General features: G+C 47.4%; 1 protein-coding gene across 16 annotated transcripts in view; it reads right to left on the bottom strand.

The window, feature by feature from the left end:
• The window catches only part of TENM4 (teneurin transmembrane protein 4), a 1,515,223-nt gene that overhangs the window by 82,628 nt on the left and 1,407,879 nt on the right, over window positions 1–24,716 (bottom strand). For all 16 annotated transcript variants that reach the window (XM_083499088.1, XM_083499080.1, XM_083499085.1 and 13 more), the window contains 2 exons: window positions 20,357–20,503; window positions 11,242–11,458 (listed from right to left, as the gene is read on the bottom strand). In XM_083499088.1, the coding sequence (XP_083355214.1) occupies window positions 11,242–11,458; window positions 20,357–20,503 (364 nt within the window). The remainder of the gene's footprint in view (window positions 1–11,241; window positions 11,459–20,356; window positions 20,504–24,716) is intronic.

Genomic DNA, 24,716 nt, shown 5'->3' with positions numbered 1-24,716 from the left:
AAATGCTTATTACGCCACCTGTGTACGTCTGCAAGGGAGTTCTTAGAAGGAGCTGGCAGTCGGGAGACAAAACAAGCAATTAAGCTCAGCAGAAAAGCCCGGCAACAAACACAGCGCCAGGCAGCGACTGTCAGGCTGAGTGTGGGGACCGCAAGCCTCGACGCAAGACCCAGAAGCTGCCTTAGGGTTTCATCAAGTGACATTGACAGGTGACAGGTCCCAGGCAGCCATTTGCTGAGGAACGGGCAGAGTGCAAGATGGAGGAAAAGAAGAAGAGTGACAAAATGTGTAACCAAACTGGAATTAAAAACGACAACAGCACGGGTATTTTGCAAAAAACAAACAACACCAGGATCATTCTACTACCACGATTCGCAATATGGATCAACCTTTAGCCTGAGACTGGCTCTGGAGACCTTGCCTCTTGGTTCAACGTTCAGGTTGCTTAGATGGGTGGGTACCAGACCAGGGGTCCTGATCCATGGTGATGTCGCCACCAAAGAAAGGTGATGTCCAAGCAAGGTGGAGATAAATAGGCCAGGGAACTGATGGAAGGTGAGATCAGAACTGTGGATGAGGAGCAAGGTATCAGTTCAGGACCACGGCCAGCGGCTTCAACCATATCATGGAGCTATTGGAAGAGCCTTAGGTCACCGAGATGGAAGCTAATTCCAGCCTTTTTCTAGGCAGTGGGGTTCCAGATTGTGGGGGTTGCTTTGGAATAAGCTCCCCAGAGCTCTCCTGATCCTCCATGGAGCTTGTAGTCCAGTCACTGGAGTCCAGTGGCAGAGATGTCTCAAGGTTCAGGGCATGGGATGTGGGCTCTAGCAGTTTCCCATGAGAAGGACTGGGCAGGTGATTCATCTCCTCTCCATCTGAAGATTCCTGGTCCAGAGCCATGATAACAGGGTCTTTTTATTGGTTGCCCCTAGTTTGTATTAATCCCTCCCAAAGGATTGGCCCTGTCTGCAGCAACCTTCAAGAAGCTGTGTTGATTTTACCAGTTGTTCCCTTTGGCTTTTGCCCAAGATTATGCTATCAAGGTCACTGGGCTTATTTTATTTTAGATCACCGGGTTTAGACTGTTGGTTATTGGATTCCAGAATTATATTTATGCCGAGTTGACAAACGTTTTAAGCGATACCCAATTAGCATTCACTGCTCACTAGCTTTCTGACATTTTGTTAGCAATTTGTTTTTAATTACGCTATATCATTGCAGCTTGTAAGTTGCCCAGAGAGAATATTTGTTCTGAAAGGAGGCCCAAAAAACCCTTGAACGAATTAACGAACAACCTGGAGAAGATTGGAGGTGTGCAAAAAAAGGGATAACTCTCTCACGCTGGCCCTGACTTTCTTGGGAAGTTCAACCAAGAATTAAAGAGATAATCAGGGTGTGGGCCCTTTGTCAATCTTGGGGAGCCAGCAAGCACATGACCCCATGACCCTCTGGAATCAGCCTCGACGGCAGAAGTGATAGAGACAGGGAGGAGTTAGGAGAGCAGCTACCACTTTCACAAATGATGGTAGTTATCACTCTTCCACCGGCTACAGCCGACTGTCACAAATCCCAATTCTCCCCTTCTTGTCTTAGTAACGGTGGGGCTTTTGACAACTGAAGGAAGAACGCAGATCAAGGAGACGGAAGGGTGCTATTTTTGATACTTTCCCCACCACCTCAAGAGACTGCCAGTGATTAAGGAAGTTTCAACACAGGGAAGAGAAAGAAATGGACAGGTGCTGCTGGCTGTCTGTCAATCAGACCGACCGGCAAGGGAGGCATTTTCCCCTTCTCTCTCTCTCTCTCTCTCTCTCTCTCTCTCTCTCTCTCTCTCTAGCTTCTACAGTGCTGCAATACTGCCTGTTTTATAACTATTGGTCAGAACTGTTCTATGAAACCAGGAATGGTTGCAAAACAAAACAAAGTGGTAAAACTTAAATGTCCCAGCAAACACAGCTGGTTTGGATTAACCTAGCTTTCCCCAGGAGCTGGGTTTTATTTATTTATTTCATTTCACAAAACAACAACAACAACAATTTATTTATACCCCGCCCATCTGGCTGGGTTTCCCCAGCCATTCTGGGCGGCTTCCAACAGAACATTAAAATACAATAGTCTATTAAACATTAAAAGCTTCCCTAAACAGGGCTGCCTTCATATGTCTTCTAAAAGTCTGGTAGTTGTTTTTCTCTTTGACATCTGGTAGGATGGCGTTCCACAGGGCGGGTGCCACTACCGAGAAGGCCCTCTGCCTGTAACTTGGCTTCTAGCAGCGAGGGAACCACCAGAAGGCCCTTGGAGCTGGGCCTCAGTGTCTGGGCTGAACGATGGGGGTGGAGACGCTTCTTCAGGTTTAGGGCTTTCAAGGTCAACACCAACACTTTGAATTGTGCTCGGAAACATACTGGGAGCCAATGTAGGCCTTTCAAGGCCGGTGTTATGTGGTCTTGGCGGCCGCTCCCAGTCACCAGTCTAGCTGCTGCATTCTGGATTAGTTGTACTTTCTGAGTCACCTTCAAAGGTAGCCCCACATAACGCTTGATTGGTAAAAAACCACAAAACTCACACACCTTCCAAAGCAGCCTGTAAACAATAAAACACGGGGGGGGGGGGGAATTGCAGCAATACTTGTTAAAGTTAAAATACTAAAACAGCCTGTGAAAGAGGAGACCAAGAGGAGAGATGATATCCGTCTTCAAATAGCTCAAGGGCTATCACGTGGAAGATGGGGCAAGCTTGTTTTCTTCTGCTTTGGAGGGTAGGACTCGAACTCATGGCTTCAAACTACAAGAAGGCAGATTCCGACTCAACATCAGGGAGAACTTTCTGACATTAAGAGCTGTTCGACCATGGAAAGGAAGGTTGTGGACGTTCCTTCCTTGGAGGTTTTTAAGCAGAGGTTGGATGGCCATCTGTCATGGATGCTATAGCTGAGATCCCTGCATTGCAGGGGGTTGGACTAGATGACCCTTGGGGTCCCTTCCAACTCTGCAATTCTGTGATTCTATGGTTCTCGGTTAAAATTCGCACCAACTTCCTAAGCACTTGGGTAGGCTTCTCTAAACACAAATGTTTTAGCAAGTGCCAAAAAGAATACAGTGAAGGCGCTTGCTTGATGTCAATAGGAAGGGAGTTCCAAAGTGTAGGACCTGCCGCATGAAATGATTGAGTTCTTACAAACGGGTATTATGTGGCACTTGTGGAAATGCCAGTTCTGCAGAAGGAAGTGGTTGAATGGGCACATTTTGGGCAATGTGATCTCATATGTAAGCTGGTCCTATATAAGGGGTTATATATTAATAGTATATGAGTAGCTTGGCCCAGTAATCTTATTATTACTATAAAATCAGATTCTGATTTTAGGTTGCATGCTGTTCCTTGGGACCGGGAGCTCATTCCTCCTTTGTTGTTTAGTCGTGTCTGACTCTTCGTGACCCCATGGACCAGAGCACGCCAGGCACTCCTGTCTTCCACTGCCTCCCGCAGTTTGGTCAGACTCATGTTTGTAGCTTCGAGAACACTGTCCAACCATCTCGTCCTCTGTCGTCCCCTTCTCCTTGTGCCCTCCATCTTTCCCAGCATCAGGGTCTTTCCCAGGGAGTCTTCTCTTCTCATGAGGTGGCCAAAGTCTTGGAGCCTCAGCTTCAGGATCTGTCCTTCCAGTGAGCACTCAGGGCTGATTTCCTTCAGAATGGAGAGGTTTGATCTTCTTGCAGTCCATGGGACCCTCAAGAATCTCCTCCAGCACCATAATTCAAAAGCATCCATTCTTCGGCGATCAGCCTTCTTTATGGTCCAGCTCTCACTTCCATACATCACTACTGGGAAAACCATGGCTTTAACTATACGGACCTTTGTTGGCAAGGTGATGTCTCCTCCTGGAATACCCCAAACGCCTTAGACTTTGCTGCCTGCTCTGATTCTGCCAATTATTGACGTCCCCGCCATTCCATCTCAAATTGGTAATTTGTGATCAACGAGTTCTTCATGTCCTTCAGTCCGGAGTTCTTTCCCGTCCAAAGGAAACTGATCTTCCTCAGGCCGCCCTGAGCTTCCTGCGGCTCAGGAAAAGGGGGGATCAAACTGAGAGGGCTCAACTTTGGGTGACGAGACGTTAAGTAAAACAAGCTGTTCTGGTTCCTCCTGAATGCTGCTAGGTTTCTGGGAAAAACGTGATCTCTAGTTGTTAAGGGATTCAATTAGGCAGAAAGCAATGGGGGGAAAGCTGGAAATTCACTGGGAAGTAATAAAATAGACAGGCAAAAGCCTTGTGTGTTCCTTGGCTTAAAAGACACAGATGTCATCCTTGCTCTGAGGCCGACGAGAGGAAGAGGCTGAAATGTTATTTAAGCTGCCAAGTTCGGTCATGGCTGGGACTCATGTGTGCTAAGAACATAATAAGAGCCTACTGGATCAGGCCAGAATCCATCTACTGTCACAGTGGCCAAACAAATGTCTGTGGGAAACTAGTAAGCAGGATATGAGTGTCAGGAGTTCAGCCCACACTCGAGTAGGACCCTGGCAGAGACACATGCCCGACTGGCATGTTCCCTCCCTCCTGGTCGATCATTCGGGAGCTTCATAAGCTTTCTTTTGCCCGAACATCACAGCGACCGATGCCAACCGACACCGGCACACTTAGGGATCCTCAGAGTTTGCGCAACTTGCGCATGACAGACCTCAGCATTTTGGCTAATCTACTTTATTTACATATAAACACATATGGAGCACTGCAACATGGCTCCCTCTCTCTCCAGCACCAGACAGCAAAGAGAAAAAGAACAAAGGGCAATTCCTGCTCCATGACTGCAGTCATGGGATTGTTGTCTTTCACATGACAGTTTCTGTTTGGACTCCACTGAGTGGGAAGTGATGGAGACAGGATGTTTGTGTTACTGTGTTCCGTGAAGTGGGACTATTGTCCTTTGTTCTCTTTCTCTTTGCTGTCTGATGCTAGAGAGACATCACACACACACACACACACACACACACACACACACACACACTCAACACCTGCCCCCCAATCTGCCTCGCAAGTTGGAGCATACAATACAGGTAAACCAATGGCCGAAGACAGTTCCTGTTGGGCCGAACTTATCACGGAATTACACTCTGGCTTTCTAGCAAACAAGCAGTGCCGACAAGCCGCCTCAACGCCGCTATAGAGACAGAAGAGTGCAGGGTAAAGAGAGAAGCAAGAGATATAAAAAGGACAGTGACGAATTAGCCCGATGTGTAAAATGTAAAGGCCTCGCCTTCTTCAAAATATCTGTGCCGTGCTGCATTATTCATGGGCGGCAAGAGGGTGAGGTTTGGGGGGCAGTGGGGGGGGGTGTTGTGAAGCAAATGACAAAACTCAGAATGAGCACCCATACCGAAACCGAGCATTTTATGATGGCAAATCGAGCCGCCGAGACAGATTTCGAATGCAAAGGACGTCTCTCCGCATCATCTTGATGAACAGATAACAAGTGCTCTCGTGCCACTAGATCATTCCCTTTATTGATTTCCCGGCCACTTACTCCCGCTGTTTGCTTTGTATCCTTTAAGCCATTTTTAGCTGTCCGTCACCGTAAAGATTGGCACGGGAGATCTGCTTGCGGTATCGAGTCGCCGGCTTCCCAGGGCGACACCCAAGAGCCCTCTTCTCAATCTCTCTGGAGTGGCGAAAGGTCGTCGGATTGCAGTAGAGGGCAAAACGCTTGACGCCTGCGTGTCACAAATGAATATGGGGGGAAAGAGCACTTGCAGGAAGTGCTAAGTGCAGGCTGCTTCGCTGTGTCTGGCCTCCAAAGTCTGGACGCGATAGATGCTCAAGAACTGGTCACAAACAGCGGTATGTGGATCTAGGGTTTTGTTGAAAGGAACACAATTCCCTTCCTTGTTTGCTCCAGAAACAACCTTGCAGAAGGAAAGAAGTTTAATTCTTCAGGTGTCCACTGGAGAGTCCAGTTTTGAATTGGAGAGGATGGGACCAGGCTGATGACCAAATTGCTGCTGCACACCGGATTATGACCTGGAGCCCTTCTTGCCAACCATCTGTGGAAGTGAGGGTGCCAAAGAATTTTCCACCAGCAACTCAAGCCCCGGATGTGCTTGCAAGGAGGCTACAAACCCCAGGGGCTAGACTGCCCAGGTCTTCCTGTGTGACTCTGGACTCAGGACACATCCAGAAACTAAGTTCCTGCTTACAGCTTAACGAGCCACAGAAATGCCTCATTTTTGCTGGATTGTGCTTTATTTATGAATAAACAAACATTGCAGGAAGGGAGAAAGCAGTGTGTTCGCTCTCCAAGAGTGTGTGGTCTGGGCTCTACTGCCAGGAAATGCAAGGAGGAATTGCAGTGCACAGATATTTGTTGTTGTTTAGTTGTTTAGTCGTGTCCAACTCTTCGTGACCCCATGGACCAGAGCACGCCAGGCATTCCTGTCTTCCACTGCCTCCTGCAGTTTGGTCAAACTCATGTTAGTAGCTTGGAGAACACTGTCCAACCATCTCGTCCTCTGTCGTCCCCTTCTCCTTGTGCCCTCCATCTTTCCCAACATCAGGGTCTTTTCCAGGGAGTCTTCTCTTCTCATGAGGAGCCTCAGCTTCACGATCTGTCCTTCCAATGAGCACTCAGGGCTGATTTCCTTAAGGATGGAGAGGTTTGATCTTCTTGAAGTCCATGGGGCTCTCAAGAGTCTCCTCCAGCACCATAATTCAAAAGCATCAATTCTTCGGTGACCAGCCTTCTTTATGGTCCAGCTCTCCTTTCCATACATCACTACTGGGAAAACCAGAGCTTAAACTAGACGGACCTTTGTCGGCAAGGTGATGTCTCTGCTTTTTAAGATGCTGTCTAGGTTTGTCATTGCTTTTCTCCCAAGCACAGATAGATTTTGCAATTCCTCCAACCAGTATCTCTGCGGACTCTGCACAGTACTCAACAAAGTAGTTCCACTAGTGCAAGGACCTTTGGCTGTGCAACAGAACTGGCCCTTCCTCTCCACTCCTCACCTTGGGTACTCCTCCTAGGTCTCCCTAAATCTCCTCTGGGTTTCCCCCAATCCTCCACTGCAGATTTGGGGAGTGCGTAGGGAGAGGAAAGGGAAGGAAATTTAGTAGAAATCCTTGCGTGAGCAGAAATGCTTGACTAGATACAGCCCCCTCCATCTCCACGGGCATTCTGCTTATCATAATGATGGCAGGTGGTCTCCTGCACAAACGTGAGCTTCCTGGTTCAGGGGCACCACAAGCAGAAACCAAAACAAAGCATTGCAATATGGTGTGTTTCTGTTCATGCCAGCCATACCGTTCTCCACGAAACTCCATTCCACTCTCCCCCTCCCAAACCTGTTTCCTTCCATTAATTGCCAGTCAGAATTGCCAGTCAGAAAGAGCACACTCAATCCTCACTGGGCTACTTTTCCCTTAGGCTCCCCCCTCCCAAAATATATATTTTATGGTACTTTTGCAAACCTTGGGCTGGGGCAGGGAACTGTGGGCCTGCAGGTATTTGCCGACTTCTGGTGTGTGGACATTGCACATTTTGGGCTACCAATGCCTGGAGAATTGAAACCGCTATCAGTTTATATAGGCAGGTGTCAGGGAACTGACATCGGAGCCAGAGGCGGAGGCAAGGCTCTCAAACGATGCTGGAGAAGGACCCAGCAGGGGGAGAGGCGGCTCACCAGCTGGGGAAGGAAATCAGCGTAACACCAGGGATAAAGGGGGGCAGATGGGGGAATCGGCGAGGGGGCTCTAGGACTCCTCGCCGGAGATCAGCGAGGAGAGCACGGGTCCTCCGCTACCCACGCCCTCCCTGCGCAGAAGACTTCCGCGCAGGGAGAGTAGGAGGAGACTTGGAGTCAAACAACTTTTATGCTGGAAAAGGTTTAAGAAACGCCCACTGACGGATTCTGCCAGCGACTGAACAGCCACGAAGTGTAGGGCTGTCCAGACAGAAAAGGTTTAACAAGGCAAACTAGCCAGGAGTGGCACCAACTTGCACACGAGTAACCCCTACATTTATTACAGCAGGTTTCCTAGCTAGTTGGTTATGAAGGAATTTAGAACAGCCTCTTTGCGGGGAGAACATTTGGCGAACTGCAACAGGCAGGCAGAAGAAACCTTGTGGGTCATTGGGCTGCCAATTGGAAAAGCTCATTAAACGTGACATCAGATCTACGTGTAACAAAATCTACCTGTCTGTCGGAAGAGCAAACAGACCCAAACAGAAAACAGCAGCAGCAGCACCCTGCCCCAAACACAACCTCATTAGGTATGGCTCTGGCGTGATGTTCACTTAAAAGGAAGTTCCTGGGAGACAGAAATGCCACAGGAAATGTTTTTTCTCCAACCATCAGCTGGGATGGTGGTGGGATGACATTTCCAACATCATCTTCCCAGTGCAGGCTTCCTTATTACAAGGCTCGTGTTGGCACCGGAGAGCAGATCACAGCTTGTTTGCTCCCCTGAGATTGGGAGATTGATAACTCCGGGTCGCTGTCCTGGGGAAATAACTCCTACCTACAGGATGAAGGCAAAGGGACGCGGGTGGCGCTGTGGGTTAAACCACTGAGCCTCTTGGGCTTGCCGATCATAAGGTCGGCGGTTCGAATCCCCGCGATGGGGTGAGCTCCCGTTGCTCGGTCCCTGCTCCTGCCAACCTAGCAGTTCAAAAGCACGTCAAAGTGCAAGTAGATAAATAGGTACCACTCCGGTGGGAAGGTAAACGGCGTTTCCGTGCGCTGCTCTGGTTCGCCAGAAGCGGCTTAGTCATGCTGGCCACATGACCCGGAAGCTGTAAGCCGGCTCCCTCGGCCAATAAAGCGAGATGAGCACCGCAACCCCAGAGCCATCCGCGACTGGACCTAATGGTCAGGGGTCCCTTTACCTTTACAGGATGAAGGCAACTTGGGGTTTTCTTTAGCAACACCCCCTTGCTGACTATTTTGGACCAGCCCTGCCTGCACACACAAGAGAGTGGAAGTGGTAGATTGCTGAGGCAACTGGCTGCACCACTTCAGACTGCAAACTGGTGTGTGTTTTGTGTGTGTGCGCGCCATTTTTTAAACACTCCATGTAAAAGAGAACATGGACAGAGAAAATAGTTTCTCCTTCTCCCATAACATCAGACTCCTGGGTAGCCAGTGAAGTGGAAGGCCGGAAGGCTCTGGAAAGATTCTAAAATTACTTATCCATGCAGTGCAGGGTTTAAGCTATGGAACTCCCTGCCACATGAGGCCAGTGGATGGCCGCCAATTTGGATGGCTTTAAAGGAGGACTGGGCAAATTCACGAAGGAGAGTGATAAGGATGATTTGGCAGTTGCTGATTCATTCCAGGGTTGCATGTTCCTGACTCCTACGCCAATGGCTACCAGCCGCATCATAGAATGGATAGCTCAGTTGGTTAGAGCGTGGTGCTGATAATGCCAAGGTTGCAGGTTCAATCCCCATATTCCCGATGATACATTACCGTGTATCATCTGACCCATCGACTGCAATTATTAAGTTTGCAGATGACACCACCATAATGGGTTTATTAACAGTTGGAGACGAATCAGCGTATAGAGGGGAGGTCCAAAAAATATCTACATGGTGCCTAGGAAACAACTTGCACCTTAATATCAGCAAGACAAAGGAGATGGTGTTGGACCTTCGGAGGAAGAGAGGAGAACTAGCCCCGCTGTACATCGGGGAGGGCTGTGTGGAGAGCCTCTTCCTTTAAATTCCTAGGAGTTTATCTCAGTGAAGACCTTACTTGGAAAATCAATACAACCCAGGTGGTTAAGAAAGCCCAACAGAGACTCCGTCTCCTCAGAGTATTGCGGAAGAATGATGTCAATCAACATACTGCATCACGGTGTGGTACGCTGGTTTGACATCATCTGATAGGAAGTGCCTACAGAGGGTGGTGAATACAGCACAAGATATTATGGGCTGTCCCATGAATCTGCTGGATGAAATAGCGGAAGAACGTTGCCTCAGGAGAGTGAGGAAAAGTCTCAGGGATGATTCACACCCTGGCCGGCACTTTCTTGATCTCCTGCCCTTAGGCAGAAGATATTGAAGCATGATTAGTCGCCCCAACAGGGTAAAGAACAGCTTCTATCCGTGGGCTGTTAGGCTGCTGAAAGAAAAGATAGCAACAGCGCAACTGACTTTCGGGTTTGGTGGGTGTGCATCAGTAAACAAGGGGAATTAAGACTAAGAGAGCTGAGTGGGGGGTGCTCATGTAATCTCATGGCATACAAGTTGTACAAGCGGCAATAAAGTATTTCAATATTCAATTTCAATTTCTGCCTTGCAGGGGGTTGGAATGGATGATCCTCAGAGCCCCTTCCAACTCTATGATTCTATGATCCTGAGGACAGAGTGTTGTGACGCTCTGGTCTTGCTTATGGGCTTCCCATTGTGGCATTTGGCTGGTCAGCCAGGAAAGCAGGAATGCTGGACAGAGAAGCCCTTTGCTCTCTTCCACGCAACGGTCACCTCCAGACTGGATTATTGTAACTCGCTCTACGTGGGGCTGCCCTTGAGACTGACCCAGAAACTCCAGCGGGTGCAGAATGCCGCAGCGAGACTCCTTATGGGGTCTTCGCTGCGGGATCACATTCATCCGGTGCTATACCAGCTGCACTGGCTCCCGGTGGAGTACAGGATCAGGTTCAAGGTGCTGGTTTTAACCTTTAAAGCCCTATATAGCCTAGGACCCTCGTACCTACGGGACCGCCTCTCCTGGTATGTCCCACAGAGGAACCTACGGTCTGCAAATAAAAACATCCTGAAGGTCCCAGGCCTCAGAGAGGTTAGGCTGGCCTCAACTAGAGCCAGGGCTTTCTCGGCTTCGGCTCCAATCTGGTGGAACGCTCTGTCGCAAGAGACAAGGGCCCTGACATCTTTCCGCAAGGCCTGCAAGACAGAGTTGTTCCACCAGGCCTTTGGTCAGGGCCCAGCCTGACTCCCTCCTCTGGCAACCTGCACAGAACTTTGCTTAACGGTTGCCATTAATTTGATTTTAATTAATTGTTATAATGAAATGTTTTAGAATGTTAGATTATTTGATTGTTTGATTGTTGTTAGCTGCCCTGAGCCCGGCTTTGGCTGGGGAGGGCGGGATATAAATAAAATTTATTATTATTATTATTATTATTATTATTATTATTATTATTATTATTATTCCAGCGGGGCTCTTTCTTGTGGCACAAGAACACTTTTGATCCTTGTCGGGAGTGGGGCAAAGGAAAGCACTTACCCTCCGTTGAAAGGGTTCTCCCCAGGAATGATGTGCGTGCTGTCCTTGCCAACCAGGAATTTGATCCGGTCGTAGAATGAATAAAGGTTCTGCTGCGACACTGGGGGCTGTGTCTCCTGTATGATATCCAGGGGGTCCGGGGAGCCAAGGCAGAGGGTGTTGGTATGGCACAGGGACTGAAGGCAGCAGTCTGGATCCATACAGTCCATCAGTCCATCTGTGGGTCGGGCGGAAAAGGAAAGATACACACTCAATAGGGGAAGCAGAAGCAGGTGGAGGGAGAGATATTAAGAGCAGCGATAGTGTCAGGGCTGGTTCAGCTGCTGGTCAGCACAGAGTCTCAGAGACAAGCAGTGAAGTTAATTGTTTGTCCAAGAAAACAATATGCAAACAGAGAATACAGTGGTACCTCGGGTTACAGACGCTTCAGGTTACAGACTCTGCTAACCCAGAAATAGTACCTCGGGTTAATAATAATAATAATAATAATAATAATAATAATAATAATAATAATAATAATTTATTATTTGTACCCCGCCCATCTGGCTGGGTTTCCCCAGCCACTCTGGGCGGCTTCCACAGAGACCAAAAATACACTAAGATGTCACACATTAAAAACTTCCCTGAACAGGGCTGCCTTAAGATGTCTTCTGAATGTCAGGTAGTTGTTTATCGCTTTGACATCTGATGGGAGGGCGTTCCACAGGGAGGGTGCCACTACCAAGAAGGCCCTCTTCCTGGTTCCCTGTAGCTTTGCTTCTCGCAATGAGGGAACCGCCAGAAGGCCCTCGGCGCTGGACCTCAGCGTCCAGGCAGAACGATGGGGTGGAGACACTCCTTCAGGTATACTTCAGGTTACATACGCTTCAGATTACAGACTCCGCTAACCCAGAAATAGTACCTCAGGTTAAGAACTTTGCTTCAGGATGAGAACAGAAATTGCGCGGCGGCAGCGGGAGGCCCCATTAGCTAAAGTGGTGCTTCAGGTTAAGAACAGTTTCAGGTTAAGAACGGACCTCCGGAACAAATTAAGTTCTTAACCCAAGGTAGCACTGCACTCAGGGCAAGACTGGACCCCAGTAAAGCAGAAGGGTGCGCCCTTCCCTCTGCGGTTTGTGAGACTCCCCTCCTGAAAACACATCTTTTTATTCAGGCCTTTCCTGATCCTCTAAGCTCCGATTCTCCCTCTTTGCTCGTCTGCTACTTTTATTTTATTTTGCTGTTTATGCACAGTATCCATGCAACTCAGCCAGCATGAGGATTCCCTTCTCAGTAGTGGCGCCTGCCCTGTGGAACGCCCTCCCCTGAGATGTCCAAGAGATAAATAATTGTACGACCCAGCGCTCGACATTAGCCAGCGTTTTGACCACTTGCGAGCATGTGAAGATGCCTGGGCGCCAGGATGTCGTCTGACATCTCCACTATCTGAAGATGAGGATACTTGGATCTGGGCTGTTTTCACACACACTAATAGCCCATCTCTCCGTTATATTTTATCTGCACAATTGGAATGAATTTCAGGAACTGAAATGCTTTATCTGCGCAGCCTGAGCAGGATCAGTGAATAAGTGTGAGAAGAACACACCACTCTTCCCTCCTCCCTGCCTCCCCCAGGGAGGGGAAAGAGACAGACAGAAATGTATTTACATGTCTTTATTTCTGTCTTTGCAGCAGTACAGAGAAACGCGTCTGCACTCATCAGACTCCAATAGCAGAGCGATTAACTCCACCCCTGTACTTCCAGTACAGGTCAAATGACACTCTGAGCTAACATCCGGTGCTCAGTACAGTGGATAGACTGCCCCTTTGTTTCCCCGGTACAGTCCCAAACATCAACATCCTGTTTTGCATTCCAGCCAGCTGCAGCTCGCTCTCGCATTGCTGCTTTTCCGTAACAGTCTTCACTTACCCCAACCCCACTGCCCTGCTCCCAGTTGTGAAGAATATTCTTAGGTTATGAATGGTCTGTGTTCACCATTAAGAAAAAGAGGTCGGAATGGGCCAGTGTATATGTGTACCAGCCCTGGATCAAATGACTTTTCTTCTTTAAGTTCTCAAAGCTCAAGGTTGTCATCTGAACTAACCAGATGTTTTAAATGAGAATCAATCACAGCCAGTCCATCCTTTGAGAAATAAGACTTGAGAGCCGCCAAAATGGCAACTAGACATTCCATTTTGGCAACTGCAACCCTGGTTTAAGAAGCCATTTGGTGCCTAGCTGATATACCTGAGTTCCTAATAATAATAAATAATTTTTATTTATACCCCGCCATTCCCAGTTCAGGAAACCGGGCTCAGGGCGGCTAACAACAAATTTAAAACACTTAATTGATGCAACAAAAAACAGCATAAAATACAGTATAAAACGTGAATAACAATAAATTCAGAATTCAAAAATCAATTTAGGGGGGGAAATCCATCCAATAAACATTCTACAAGAAAGAAGATTCCACCTAAACATTAGGAAGAACTTCCTGAAAGTAAGAGCTGTTCGACAGTGGAATTTGCTGCCAAGGAGTGTGGTGGAGTCTCCTACTTTGGAGGTCTTTAAGCAGAGGCTTGACAACCATATGTCAGGAGTGCTCAGATGGTGTTTCCTGCTTGGCCGGGGGTTGGACTCAATGGCCCTTGTGGTCTCTTCCAACTCTATGATTCTATGATTCTAGATGATCACCAGGGCTAGCTGGCTAAATTAGTCCTATTTGGGCCAGTGAGGAGACCAGGGGAGAATTAGCTGTGGGATCCCAGAGCATGTAATCTTCATAAAAAGGGGGAGAAGGAGGGAAGGAAGGGGAATAAAAGATCAGGCTAAGTTCAAATGGAAAGCCAGGTGGAATAGCTTTGTCTTACAGGCCCTGCGGAAGGAGGTTAAATCCTGCAGGGCCCTGGTCTCATGGGACAGAGCATTCCACCATGTCGGAGCCATCACTGAGAAGGCCCTGGCCCTGGTGGAGGATAATACTGATACGACCTTCTGTAGATGTGTGAAGGCACCCTGTATTGGGAAGCTTTCCATGCCTGATGTTCTGTTGTGGTTCTGTAAATTCTGGGAAGTATTTCTGCCCCAAAATTGGTAGGGTGTGGGGGCTGTGGGAAGACTCAGGCAGGGACCTTACCTAGTCAATAGCTCAGTCTCGTAACCGCTGAACTGTACCAGCTCAGGTTTATAAATGTGGCTTTGGTCTCCCGACGCCCAGAATAACCAGATAAGCGATTGTGGGAAGAGAGAGCAACATTATTTATTAAATCCTTGCTGTTTGCCAAAAGACGTCATGTTGACAATGTTGGTTTTGTTATGATCGTCGTTTTTATTTTTATTTTTAAAAAAGAAAGAACACAGTAGCAAGGGTCCGTTTATATGCTTCTTTCTCTTTGAGGCTTTAAGCCTTCCTGGTTGTGTGTGTGTGTGTGTGTTTCTGCACAGGTTGTGTGCGGCTGTATCTGCCCAACACACGCAGCTCCTAAATTTCCCTGAGCCAAAGGGAGCGTAATCCTGCGACACCCATTAAAAGTCAAGGGGAGCTCAGGATCCGCTTTCAGAGAGTTTTTAAGAGCTCTAGAGATGTCAGGGGGGGGGGGGAGGAAAGGTCCTTTGTCATGCTAGCAGAATAAAGGAAACAAGGAAAGAGGAGCGGGCAGGAGGGGAAGAAACCTCAGCTGCACATGGACAGGAAGAAATATTAGGTGCAAGCCTGCCTTTGCAGCATCCTTGCCTGGTCCCAGATGCTCCGCTGATGGTTTCCTCCCCAAAACACATGCCTACTGCCATTGGCAGTTTAATTTTGGCCTTTACAGTCTTAATCTGAGGCAGAGAAGCCAAGGCGGAAGCCAGCAATGGATGCAGTCATCCGTTCCAGCTGTACCGCTGAAGCGGATGAGAACAAATTGCAAGCACACGGGGACCTGATCCCGGTTGGAACCGAAACAGGGACAAAGGGGCATTGGGAGAAGGGCCACTGATGGCTATGAGCCACGTTGGTTGTGCTGTGGCCCCACAGTCAGAGGCAGGAAACACTTCTGAATGCCAGCTGTTGAAAGCCACAGGATGGGGTAGAGTTGCTCTTGTGCTCAGGTATTGCTTGCAGGTTTCCCACAGGCATGTGATTGGCCGCTGTGAGAATAGGATGCTGGACTAGATGGCCCATTGGCCTGACCCAGCAGGATCTCCTTCTGTTCTTAAAGGTAAAGGTAAAGGGACCCCTGACCATTAGGTCCAGTCGTGGCCGACTCTGGGGTTGCGACGCTCGTCTCGCTTTACTGGCAGAGGGAGCCGGTGTACGGCTTCCGGGTCATGTGGCCAGCATGACTAAGCTGTGACGCAGTGGCGTAGCGTGGGGGGTGCAGGGGGGGCCGGCCGCACCGGGCGCAACATCTGGGGGTTAGGGTTAGGGGGCGCAAATCCATGGGTTAGGGGGCGCAAATTACTTGCCTTGCCCCGGGTGCTGACAACCCACGCTACGCCACTGCTGTGACGTTACCATATATGAGAGAGTGCTGGAGGGGAAATAGTTAAAGAGGCTGCACAGAAAGGACCCAGGGGGGTGGCATCAGTGGATCCATAAAGGAGGTCTGGGAGGAGTTCTGGGGGTGAGTTCGTTGGGAGTTGTGGGTGGGTAGTTGGTTGGTTTGAGTGGGTTGGGAAAGGCAGTTGGTAATAGAGAGACAGTTAGGGCAGTTGGTCCGTGAGTGTGGGGTGGTAGCACAGATAGAGAGAGGAACATAAGACTAAGAAAGTAAAGAGGAACACTGTTTGGAAGGCTGTAATAGTTTTGTTTTAAGTCTGAAATAAAATACACTCTTCTTTATGAATTGAAAAGCTGACTGAGACTGAAGTGATTTTACCAGGGAGGACCTGGTTGGTGGCAGCGGATTAGTGGTATACGGGTCAATAGTCCGTGAGACGACCGGGGGCTCCATACTAACGCCACATAAGCCGCTTCTGGCGAACCAGAGCAGCGCACGGAAACGCCGTTTACCTTCCCGCTGGAGTGGTACCTATTTATCTACTTGCACTTTGACGTGCTTTGGAACTGCTAGGTTGGCAGGAGCAGGGACCGAGCAGCGGGAGCTCACCCCATCGCGGGGATTCGAACCGCCGACCTTCTGACCGGCAAGTCCTAGGCTCTGTGGTTTAACCCACAGCGCCAGCTGCGTCTCTTGTATTAGAAACCAACAAATGCATTGGTTAGGCACACTTTCTCCAAATATATGCATCGTTGTATACACTAGTTGGTCGGGAAACTGCACTGCAAAATCCAGAGGTGCATGAAGGGCAAAGGGGACAGCTGTGTTTTCCTTCACATATTATTATTGGTAGTTTCCAATTAAAATGCAGTAATAATACTAATTGAATTTCTCCCCCATCCCGATGTCCCAAAACTGCTATCTATCTATCTATCTATCTATCTATCTATCTATCTATCTATCTATCTATCTATCTTTCTATCTGCGCAATATTGACCAGGAGCGACTCCAGCTTTGAGCAACACTCTCTGACAATAACAACCACAGCTTCCATTCTTCCGTTCTGTTTTGGGTCCAGATTGCCCGTCCAGAAAACCACATTTTTTTCTTCTCCAATCCCCCCAAAAGCCATTTTTGGTCCTCTCTCACAGAAGCAGAGATTACAGCACAAATCCACATATTTGACACATCTGGTGTGGTGAATGGCATCGCTGCTTTGAGCCTGTTGTAAACAGAAATGAAGACGGAGGTATCTAGTTTCGCGGGAGAGAAGAAAGTGTCCTTTGTTTTATAGCATGTATGTTTTTATACACTGGCGCGGGGAAGCGAGAGACGGGCGCAGTTTCTGCACCTTCATTTCTGAATCTTTTTCTAAAGGAAGTATTCTGGGCCATTTACCACACCAGATGTCAAAACTATCTTAAGCATTCGATATATGTTTTGAAAAACCACAACCTTGGGTCCTTCTGCAACAGATAATCTCCCTTGGGTTTACCTCCAACCTCCCTCCCCTGGAAAATAGAATTGCTCTTGTAATATGGTAACACAGACAATGATTGTGTTTTACTGCTGTCTTAGGAAGAAGAAGAAGAAGAGTTTGGATTTGATATCCCGCTTTCTCACTACCCGAAGGAGTCTCAAAACGACTAACATTCTCCTTTCCCTTCCTCCCCCACAACAAACACTCCGTGAGGTGAGTGGGGCTGAGAGACTTCAGAGAAGTGTGACTGGCCCAAGGTCACCCAGCAGCTGCATGTGGAAGAGCAGAGACGTGAACCCAGTTCACCAGATTACGAGTCCACCGCTCTTAACCACTACAACACGCTGGCTCTCAAGGAACAGGAGAGAGCTGACGTGCAGAGTCAGGACATTGGTTTCCCTAGCTCACTATAGTCTACACTGACTGGCAGCAGCCAGGGATTGAAACTGGGACTTTCTGAATACCAAGCAGATGATCCTCCACTGACCTATGACCCTTCCCCATAACTCATATGACCCCTCACGGCCGTATGGGTGACATTGATGGGGTTTCCATAATCAAAAAAATATAAGACCATTGTTTATGTACGCAGTTACGGCAGCCAGAATAAGAGTGGCAAGAAATTGGAAAAATGAAATTTTACCAGCGATAACCGAGCGGTAAATTCTTATGCTAGAATACCTGGAACTAGCAAGATTGACTGGGAAAATTAGAGGAATGTCAAACCAAAAGGTATTTAGGGAATGGAAAATATTTAAAGAATACTTGAAAATGTACAGTACCAACAATAAGATACTTGCAGAAAAATGGTGATACTGATAATCAATAATTACCGTATTTTTCGCTCTATAAGACGCACCAGACCACAAGACGCACCTAGTTTTTGGAGGAGGAAAACAAGAAAAAAATATTCTGAATCTCAGAAGCCAGAACAACAAGAGGGATCGCTGCGCAGTGAAAGCAGCAATCCCTCTTGCTGTTCTGGCTTCTGGGATAGCTGCGCAGCCTGCATTCGCTCCATAAGACGCACACACATTTCCCCTTACTTTTTAGGAGAGAAAAAGTGAGTCTTATAGAGCAAAAAATACGGTATTTAAAATATAATAGTGGATTATATATCTATATACAAAATAAAATAATATGAATCTGTGCAAAGAATACAGACAATCTAGGTAGTATAATGAGAATTATTGGAAGTTACATATTTTAATTTGTATTATATTGTGTTTGTTTATGTTTGTTTCTTTATCATTTCTTACTTTATTGTTTTTATTCATTTGTATTGTTTTCTGTATTATATGTTATGTATATTTGTTTATGTGAAAATTAATATATATATATATTTAAATTATTAATTCCTCTATCTCCCTTGCAGTGCGATGTCTCCCAACTTCTAATCCAAGGTTAGCAGCCTACTAGAGCTTTCTTGGCAACAAGATCCTAACCTATGCTATTAATAGCCAATTTTAAAAACTCGGCTGACATTACTCAACATAAAAGTATTGAAAGAAAAGTAAAAAGGCATGTCGCCACAGGAAAGGTGGTTTAGCCTTATGAGAATTTAAATTTGGGGCAAAAGCAGGTGTTTGGCGGGCAGGAGGGGTATCTATCTGGTGCTCATTGGGGCAAGACGGTTTGAGCACATTACACCGAGCCTGGCCCAGTTGCACTGGCTGCCAATTACTCTCCGGGCCCAATTTAAAGTGCCTGTTTGGACCTAGGTAAAGGGATCCCGAACCATTAGGTCCAGTAGTGGCTGACTCTGGGGTTGCAGTGCTCATCTCGCTTTATTGGCTGAGGGAGCCGGCATACAGCTTCCGGGTCATGTGGCCAGCATGACTAAGCCGCTTCTGGCGAAGTAGAGCAGTGCATGGAAACGCCGTTTACCTTCCCGCTGGGGTGGTGCCTATTTATCTACTTGCACTTTGACATGCTTTCGAACTGCTAGGTTGGCAGGAGCAGGGACCGAGCAATGGGAGCTCACCCCGTCACGGGGATTCGAACCGCCAACCTTCTGATTGGCAAGTCCTGGGCTCTGTGGTTTAACCACAGAGTCCCTATAAAGCCTTAACTGGCCTATAAAGCCTTAAATGGCTCAGGACCACAGTACCCCAAGGACCGCCTCTCCCCATATGAACCAACCAGGACTCTGTGTTCCTCCTCCGAGGCCCTTCATTTGTGTGCCTCCTCCATGAGAGGCCCAAAGGTTGGCAGCGTAAGAACGGGGCCTTTTCTGCAGTGGCTCCCTATTTGTGGAACACTCTCCCCCAGGGAGGCTCACCTGGTGCCTTCATTATACAATTGTACCTTGGGTTAAGAACGTAATTCGTTCCGGAGGTCCCTTCTTAACCCGAAACTGTTCTTAACCTGAGGCACCACTTTAGTTAATGGGGCCTCCTGCTGCCGCCGCGCTGATGGCACGCGATTTCTGTTCTCATCCTGAAGCAAAGTTCTTAACCTGAGGTACTATTTCTGGGTTAGCGGAGTCTGTAACCTGAAGCATCTGTAACCTGAAGCGTCTGTAACCCGAGGTACCACTGTACACCTTTAGGCAACAGACAAAAGCGTTCCTCTTCAGCCAGGCCTTGGGCCAACCAACAGTCCACGTCCTCTGCAGGACATTGAGCTTAATTCCAGAAGTGTTTGCTTTAATGCAATACAGTGGTACCTCGGGTTAAGAACTTCATTCGTTCCGGAGGTCAGTTCTTAACCTGAAACTGTTCTTAACCTGAAGCACCACTTTAGCTAATGGGGCCTCCTCCTGCCGCCGCACAATTTCTGTTCTCATCCTGAAGCAAAGTTCTTAACCTGAGGTAATATTTCTGGGTTAGCGGAGTCTGTAACCTGAAGCGTATGCAACCTGAAGCCTATGTAACCCGAGGTACCACTGTAATTTATTGAGCCAGACCACTTGTCCATCTAACTTAGCATTTCTACCCTGACCAATGGCAGCTGTCCATGGTTTCAGACAGGAGATACCCCAGTCCTACTTGGCGATTCCAGCAATCGAAGCCGGCAGCTGGGGCATGTGAGGTAAACTCTCTGCCTGGGAGCTACAGACCTTTGCCATTTGGGGACATTCAGGGATACCACCACCCCCCTCCGATTTTCAGGATGGTGCAGGCCAACGGAGACCTGCAGTCTGACAAACCACAGTGGTGGGTGCCTTACCTCCATCGTTGTCCTTCCCGTCGCCACATGCTGTCTCCATGGACGTGTCACAGCCAGCCCCTCTCCAGCCCAGCTGGCAGACGCAGCGCCACCCATTCATGTCGAGCGTGCACCTGCCGTTGCCGTTGCACAAGCCGGGACACCCCTCTGGAATGGCAGAAAGGGAAATAACAGTTCCAGGAAGCCATTGAGAAATTAAAACAGGGTTGGGGAGTGAGAGGAATACGCAACCTATCTGTTGTGTCTAGACGAACAGGGACTTGCAAAGACCATGGTTAACAGTCTTCACTGGGCTGGAATTAGGTTTGATGAGGCCCTAAGCTGCTGAAGGTAATGGGGCCCTTTATATGTCCAGCTGCCCTTTGTCAACAACGAATTGTCGCTGTTTTTGTGTTGAATATATGCTATATGGTGATTTATGGACCTAATAGGTATCTCAAGCCATTTGCACATGTTGCCTTGCAACCCGTCCATGCAGAATGGAGGCACCCTATATATAAAAAGGTAAAGGTACCCCTGCCCGTGCGGGCCAGTCTTGCCAGACTCTAGGGTTGTGCGCTCATCTCACTCTATAGGCCGGGAGCCAGCGCTGTCCGCAGACACTTCCGGGTCACGTGGCCAGCGTGACAAGCTGCATCTGGCGAGCCAGCGCAGCACACGGAACGCCGTTTACCTTCCCGCCGGTAAGCGGTCCCTATTTCTCTACTTGCACCCAGGGGTGCTTTCAAACTGCTAGGTTGGCAGGCGCTGGGACCGAACGACGGGAGCACACCCCGCCGCGGGCGGGGATTCGAACCGTCGACCTGACAATTGGCAAGTCCTAGGCACTGAGGTTTTACCCACAGCGCCACCTGCGTCCCCTTACCCTATATATAGAAAGGAGCAAACCAGTCATATTTTAGGGGAGCAGGCTAGCAGGCGGGGCCTATCACTTACATCGTAGAAGCCTACATAACACAAACACTGTTGCTGCATGTACGTTTTATTTTATTTTATTTTATTTGTTTTTTATGTTATATTTTGGAAATGTACATCCAGGGTTTTTTCCCTTTGATTTTTTGGGGGCCCCCAAGAGAGTGGGACCCTAAGCTATAGCTTGTTTAGCTTATACGTAAATCTGGCACTTCCACTACAAAAGGAGGTTTGCACCATTTAAGTCAACATTTCTTTTTTTTAAGAGGGCATGCAAGCATCTGAACTCGATTTGTGGGTGGTTGGACATGCAATCACAATGGAAGATATCTGGGAATGTCCTCCCCCCCTTAAAAACAACAACTTCTTTTCTCATCTCCAAATGGAATAATTTGCAAATTACTATAGTGAACGTAAAAGGAAGATTATGTCCTGCATCAATTATACTGCAATTTTTCTTATTCCAGAAAAAAAAACAACATGCGGAAGATTCATTTTCATTAACAGAAAACACTTTCATTCGCTTTGCTTCTTTATGCCATACATATGCCCACCAATTTATCCATTTACATTATCTCTCTTCTTAGCCAACTATTTACAAAAATAAAACACGTTCTCTCTTTTAAAAAACCTACCCCAAAAAGTGATTGGGATTATCCATTTTTTGCTTCAGCATCTTCGTAAACAATTTCGTTACCTCCGTTATAACGGTATATTTTAAATAATCTAGTAATAACCGAGGAAACAAAACGCCAAGTATTTGAAAAGAACTGGCAGTGACGGATTTATCGACTGCCGGGAATGTCAACAAGGTATTAAACACAGAGTTTGTCTTATCGAATTAATCATTGATCTGTTCCAGTGTGTTGCTCGAGTCCTAATTTTGAGTACCTTTTTGTCAGAGCAAATCAAAACAAAGTTAAGGTAGGGCCTAGTGTAAATTATACTTCCAACGGGCAGGGTCCCCCGCCCCCTGTTTTTAGCAAAATAATTGCAGACATCCATTTTCATTTGTTCAGCCTTAAGCTTCTTGCATTTATCGTTGGCAAATTTCAATCTGAGTGGTGACTATAAATACGACATAACAATTCAGTACATCTATCCTTTGTCTGCAGTCTTCAGTCATTATCCTGTTTCCACTTAAACTTATAACCAGATCTTCCTGAGATTCTTGTAACTTATATTTTGCCTAGAAGTATGGTGTGCCGGTGCTGTGTCCCTCCTTCATTCCCTGGGTGTATATATTCATATTATCTCAGACCCTCCAAGTGTCCCTATTTTCCAGGGACAGCCCCAGATTTACAGAAGGCGTCCCAGTTTCTGATTTGATCCCGGAATATCCTGCTTTTATTATTATTATTATTCCACAGGACATCCCTATTTTCATCGGAGAAACGTTGGAGGGTATGCTATCACAGGAGAGTCTCCAGTTCTCTCAATTTTAGTTCATTGGAAAACTCAATATTTGTCCTAAGCACCTCGTGAGAGTGTGGATGGATGTTAGTTCAGGATAACTATTTCTGCTCTCTGAAATAGTTATGGTTGGCTAGCATAGCCAGACTAACTGCAGTAGAAGTATTATTATTATGGATGGGGAAAACCTATTGGTGTTTCACAACTTTCTGACTAGTTGCAGGACCTTAGCCAGACCTAGCAGAGTACACACAGAAACCACAGAAGCAATTGGCGACTTGGCTGCAGACAGGATAGACGAAGCAGGAACCAGGAACTTGTAGTTAGGTGTTTATTATATACAGTGGACTATATACAGGAACAGAACACGGATCTTTAGCTAGCTCTCTCTGACACGACTCACAACTCCTACACTGACACACAGAACTACTGAACTCTGAACTAACACATTCCAGTTAGTAGGCCATTAATTATCACTCCTTTGAGAGAGCTTGACCAATCAGGGAGCTGTTTCCATGTCTCTGTTATCACCAGGCAGGCTTACTCCTTCACATGACCTTCTGGCTGTCTGCCAAACCTTAATTGACTCTGTGTGAGTAGCTGCACGTACACAGATTCCCAACACCTGTGGCCCTCCAATATGTTGTTGGACTGGGGCTGGCGGGAGTTGCAGTCCAACAACAGCTTCCCCATCCTTCATTTGTAAGTCCCCTACTTCCTGCAGCAACACAATGACACTTTAGAATTCAAAGGGAATCTCTTGTAGACTAGAATGTCAACATATGAATGGACTTTGGGCAAGGAGACCCAAATGGAAGTTTTTACAAGCTTGGTGCCAAAACCGAGCAAGCTTGAGGGCTCAGCTGTTAGCACAGATGAGCACCACCTGTTTATCATGGTAGTTTGAGGGATAACGGACAAGCGGAGAACACAAAATCCATGGTACAGGAGGGCTACAAGACTGTTAAGCCAGGCCACTATTAATTTTTGAAAATGAGCTTGTTTAAGGCTTGCGATTAAACATATTTTCTCCCTTCACCTCCTTTAATAATAATAATAATAATAATTTTTTATTTAAACCCCACACTTCCCTGTTCAAAAACCGAGCTCAGGGCGGCTAACAACAAATTTAAAACACTTAATTGTAAAAGCAGCATAAAATACAGTATAAAAACATGAATAACAATAAAATTCAAAGTTCAGAAATCAATTTAGGGGAAATCCGTCTAATAAGGGCTAGCTGGCTGAATTAGTCCTACTTGGGCCAGTGAGGAGGCCAGGGGAGAATTAGCTGTGGGGTCTCAGAGCGGGTAATCTTCATAAAAGGGGAGGGGGAGGGAAGGGAAAAAGAAGATCAGGCTGAATTTAAATTAAAGGCCAGGCAGAATAGCTCTGTCGTACAGGCCCAACAGAAGGAGGTTAAATCCTGAAGGGCCCTAGTCTCATGGGACAGAGCATTCCACCAGGTCGGAGCCATCACTGAGAAGGCCCTGGCCCTGGTGGAGGATAGTCTGACTTCCTTAGGGCCCGGGACCTCTTAACTATGGTTATTCATGACCTTAAGGTCCTCTGCGGGGCAGACCAGGAGAGGCAGTCCTGTAAATACGAGGGCCCTTTAGCAGGCAGTGGAGGAGAAAACTGGTAGCATCTGCTTCCAGGTTTAAATTAAACACAGTTTGTCGTTGTGTTGGAACCAGGGTCTGTGTTAGTTTTAGCTATGGTTTGCTGGAACACAGCAGGATCACAAAACACGGTTTCACCTCAGCTCGTTTCCCGAAGCCATAGTTTAAACTAACCACAGGTCGCCCTTGACTAACCATAGTTCATTTACACCTGGAAGCGGATGCTTCTCATTATCTTCCGTGGCATACAGCAGAGGAGGAGGTGAACAAGCATGACGGGAGACTGAGGCACCAGCAGTACCAAACTGCTGTCATTATTGTTTTCCCATGCATAGCTCTTGCCTGACATTCCGGCACAAATAATGAGCGAAGCTACGTCTGGGAGGGTGGAAGCAAACAAAACCAGTTGCTCC

The sequence above is a fragment of the Podarcis liolepis genome (genome assembly GCF_965112155.1).
Source record: "Podarcis liolepis genome assembly, chromosome: 4".
NCBI lineage: Eukaryota > Metazoa > Chordata > Lepidosauria > Squamata > Lacertidae > Podarcis > Podarcis liolepis.
This window is presented reverse-complemented; position numbering and strand designations above follow the sequence as displayed.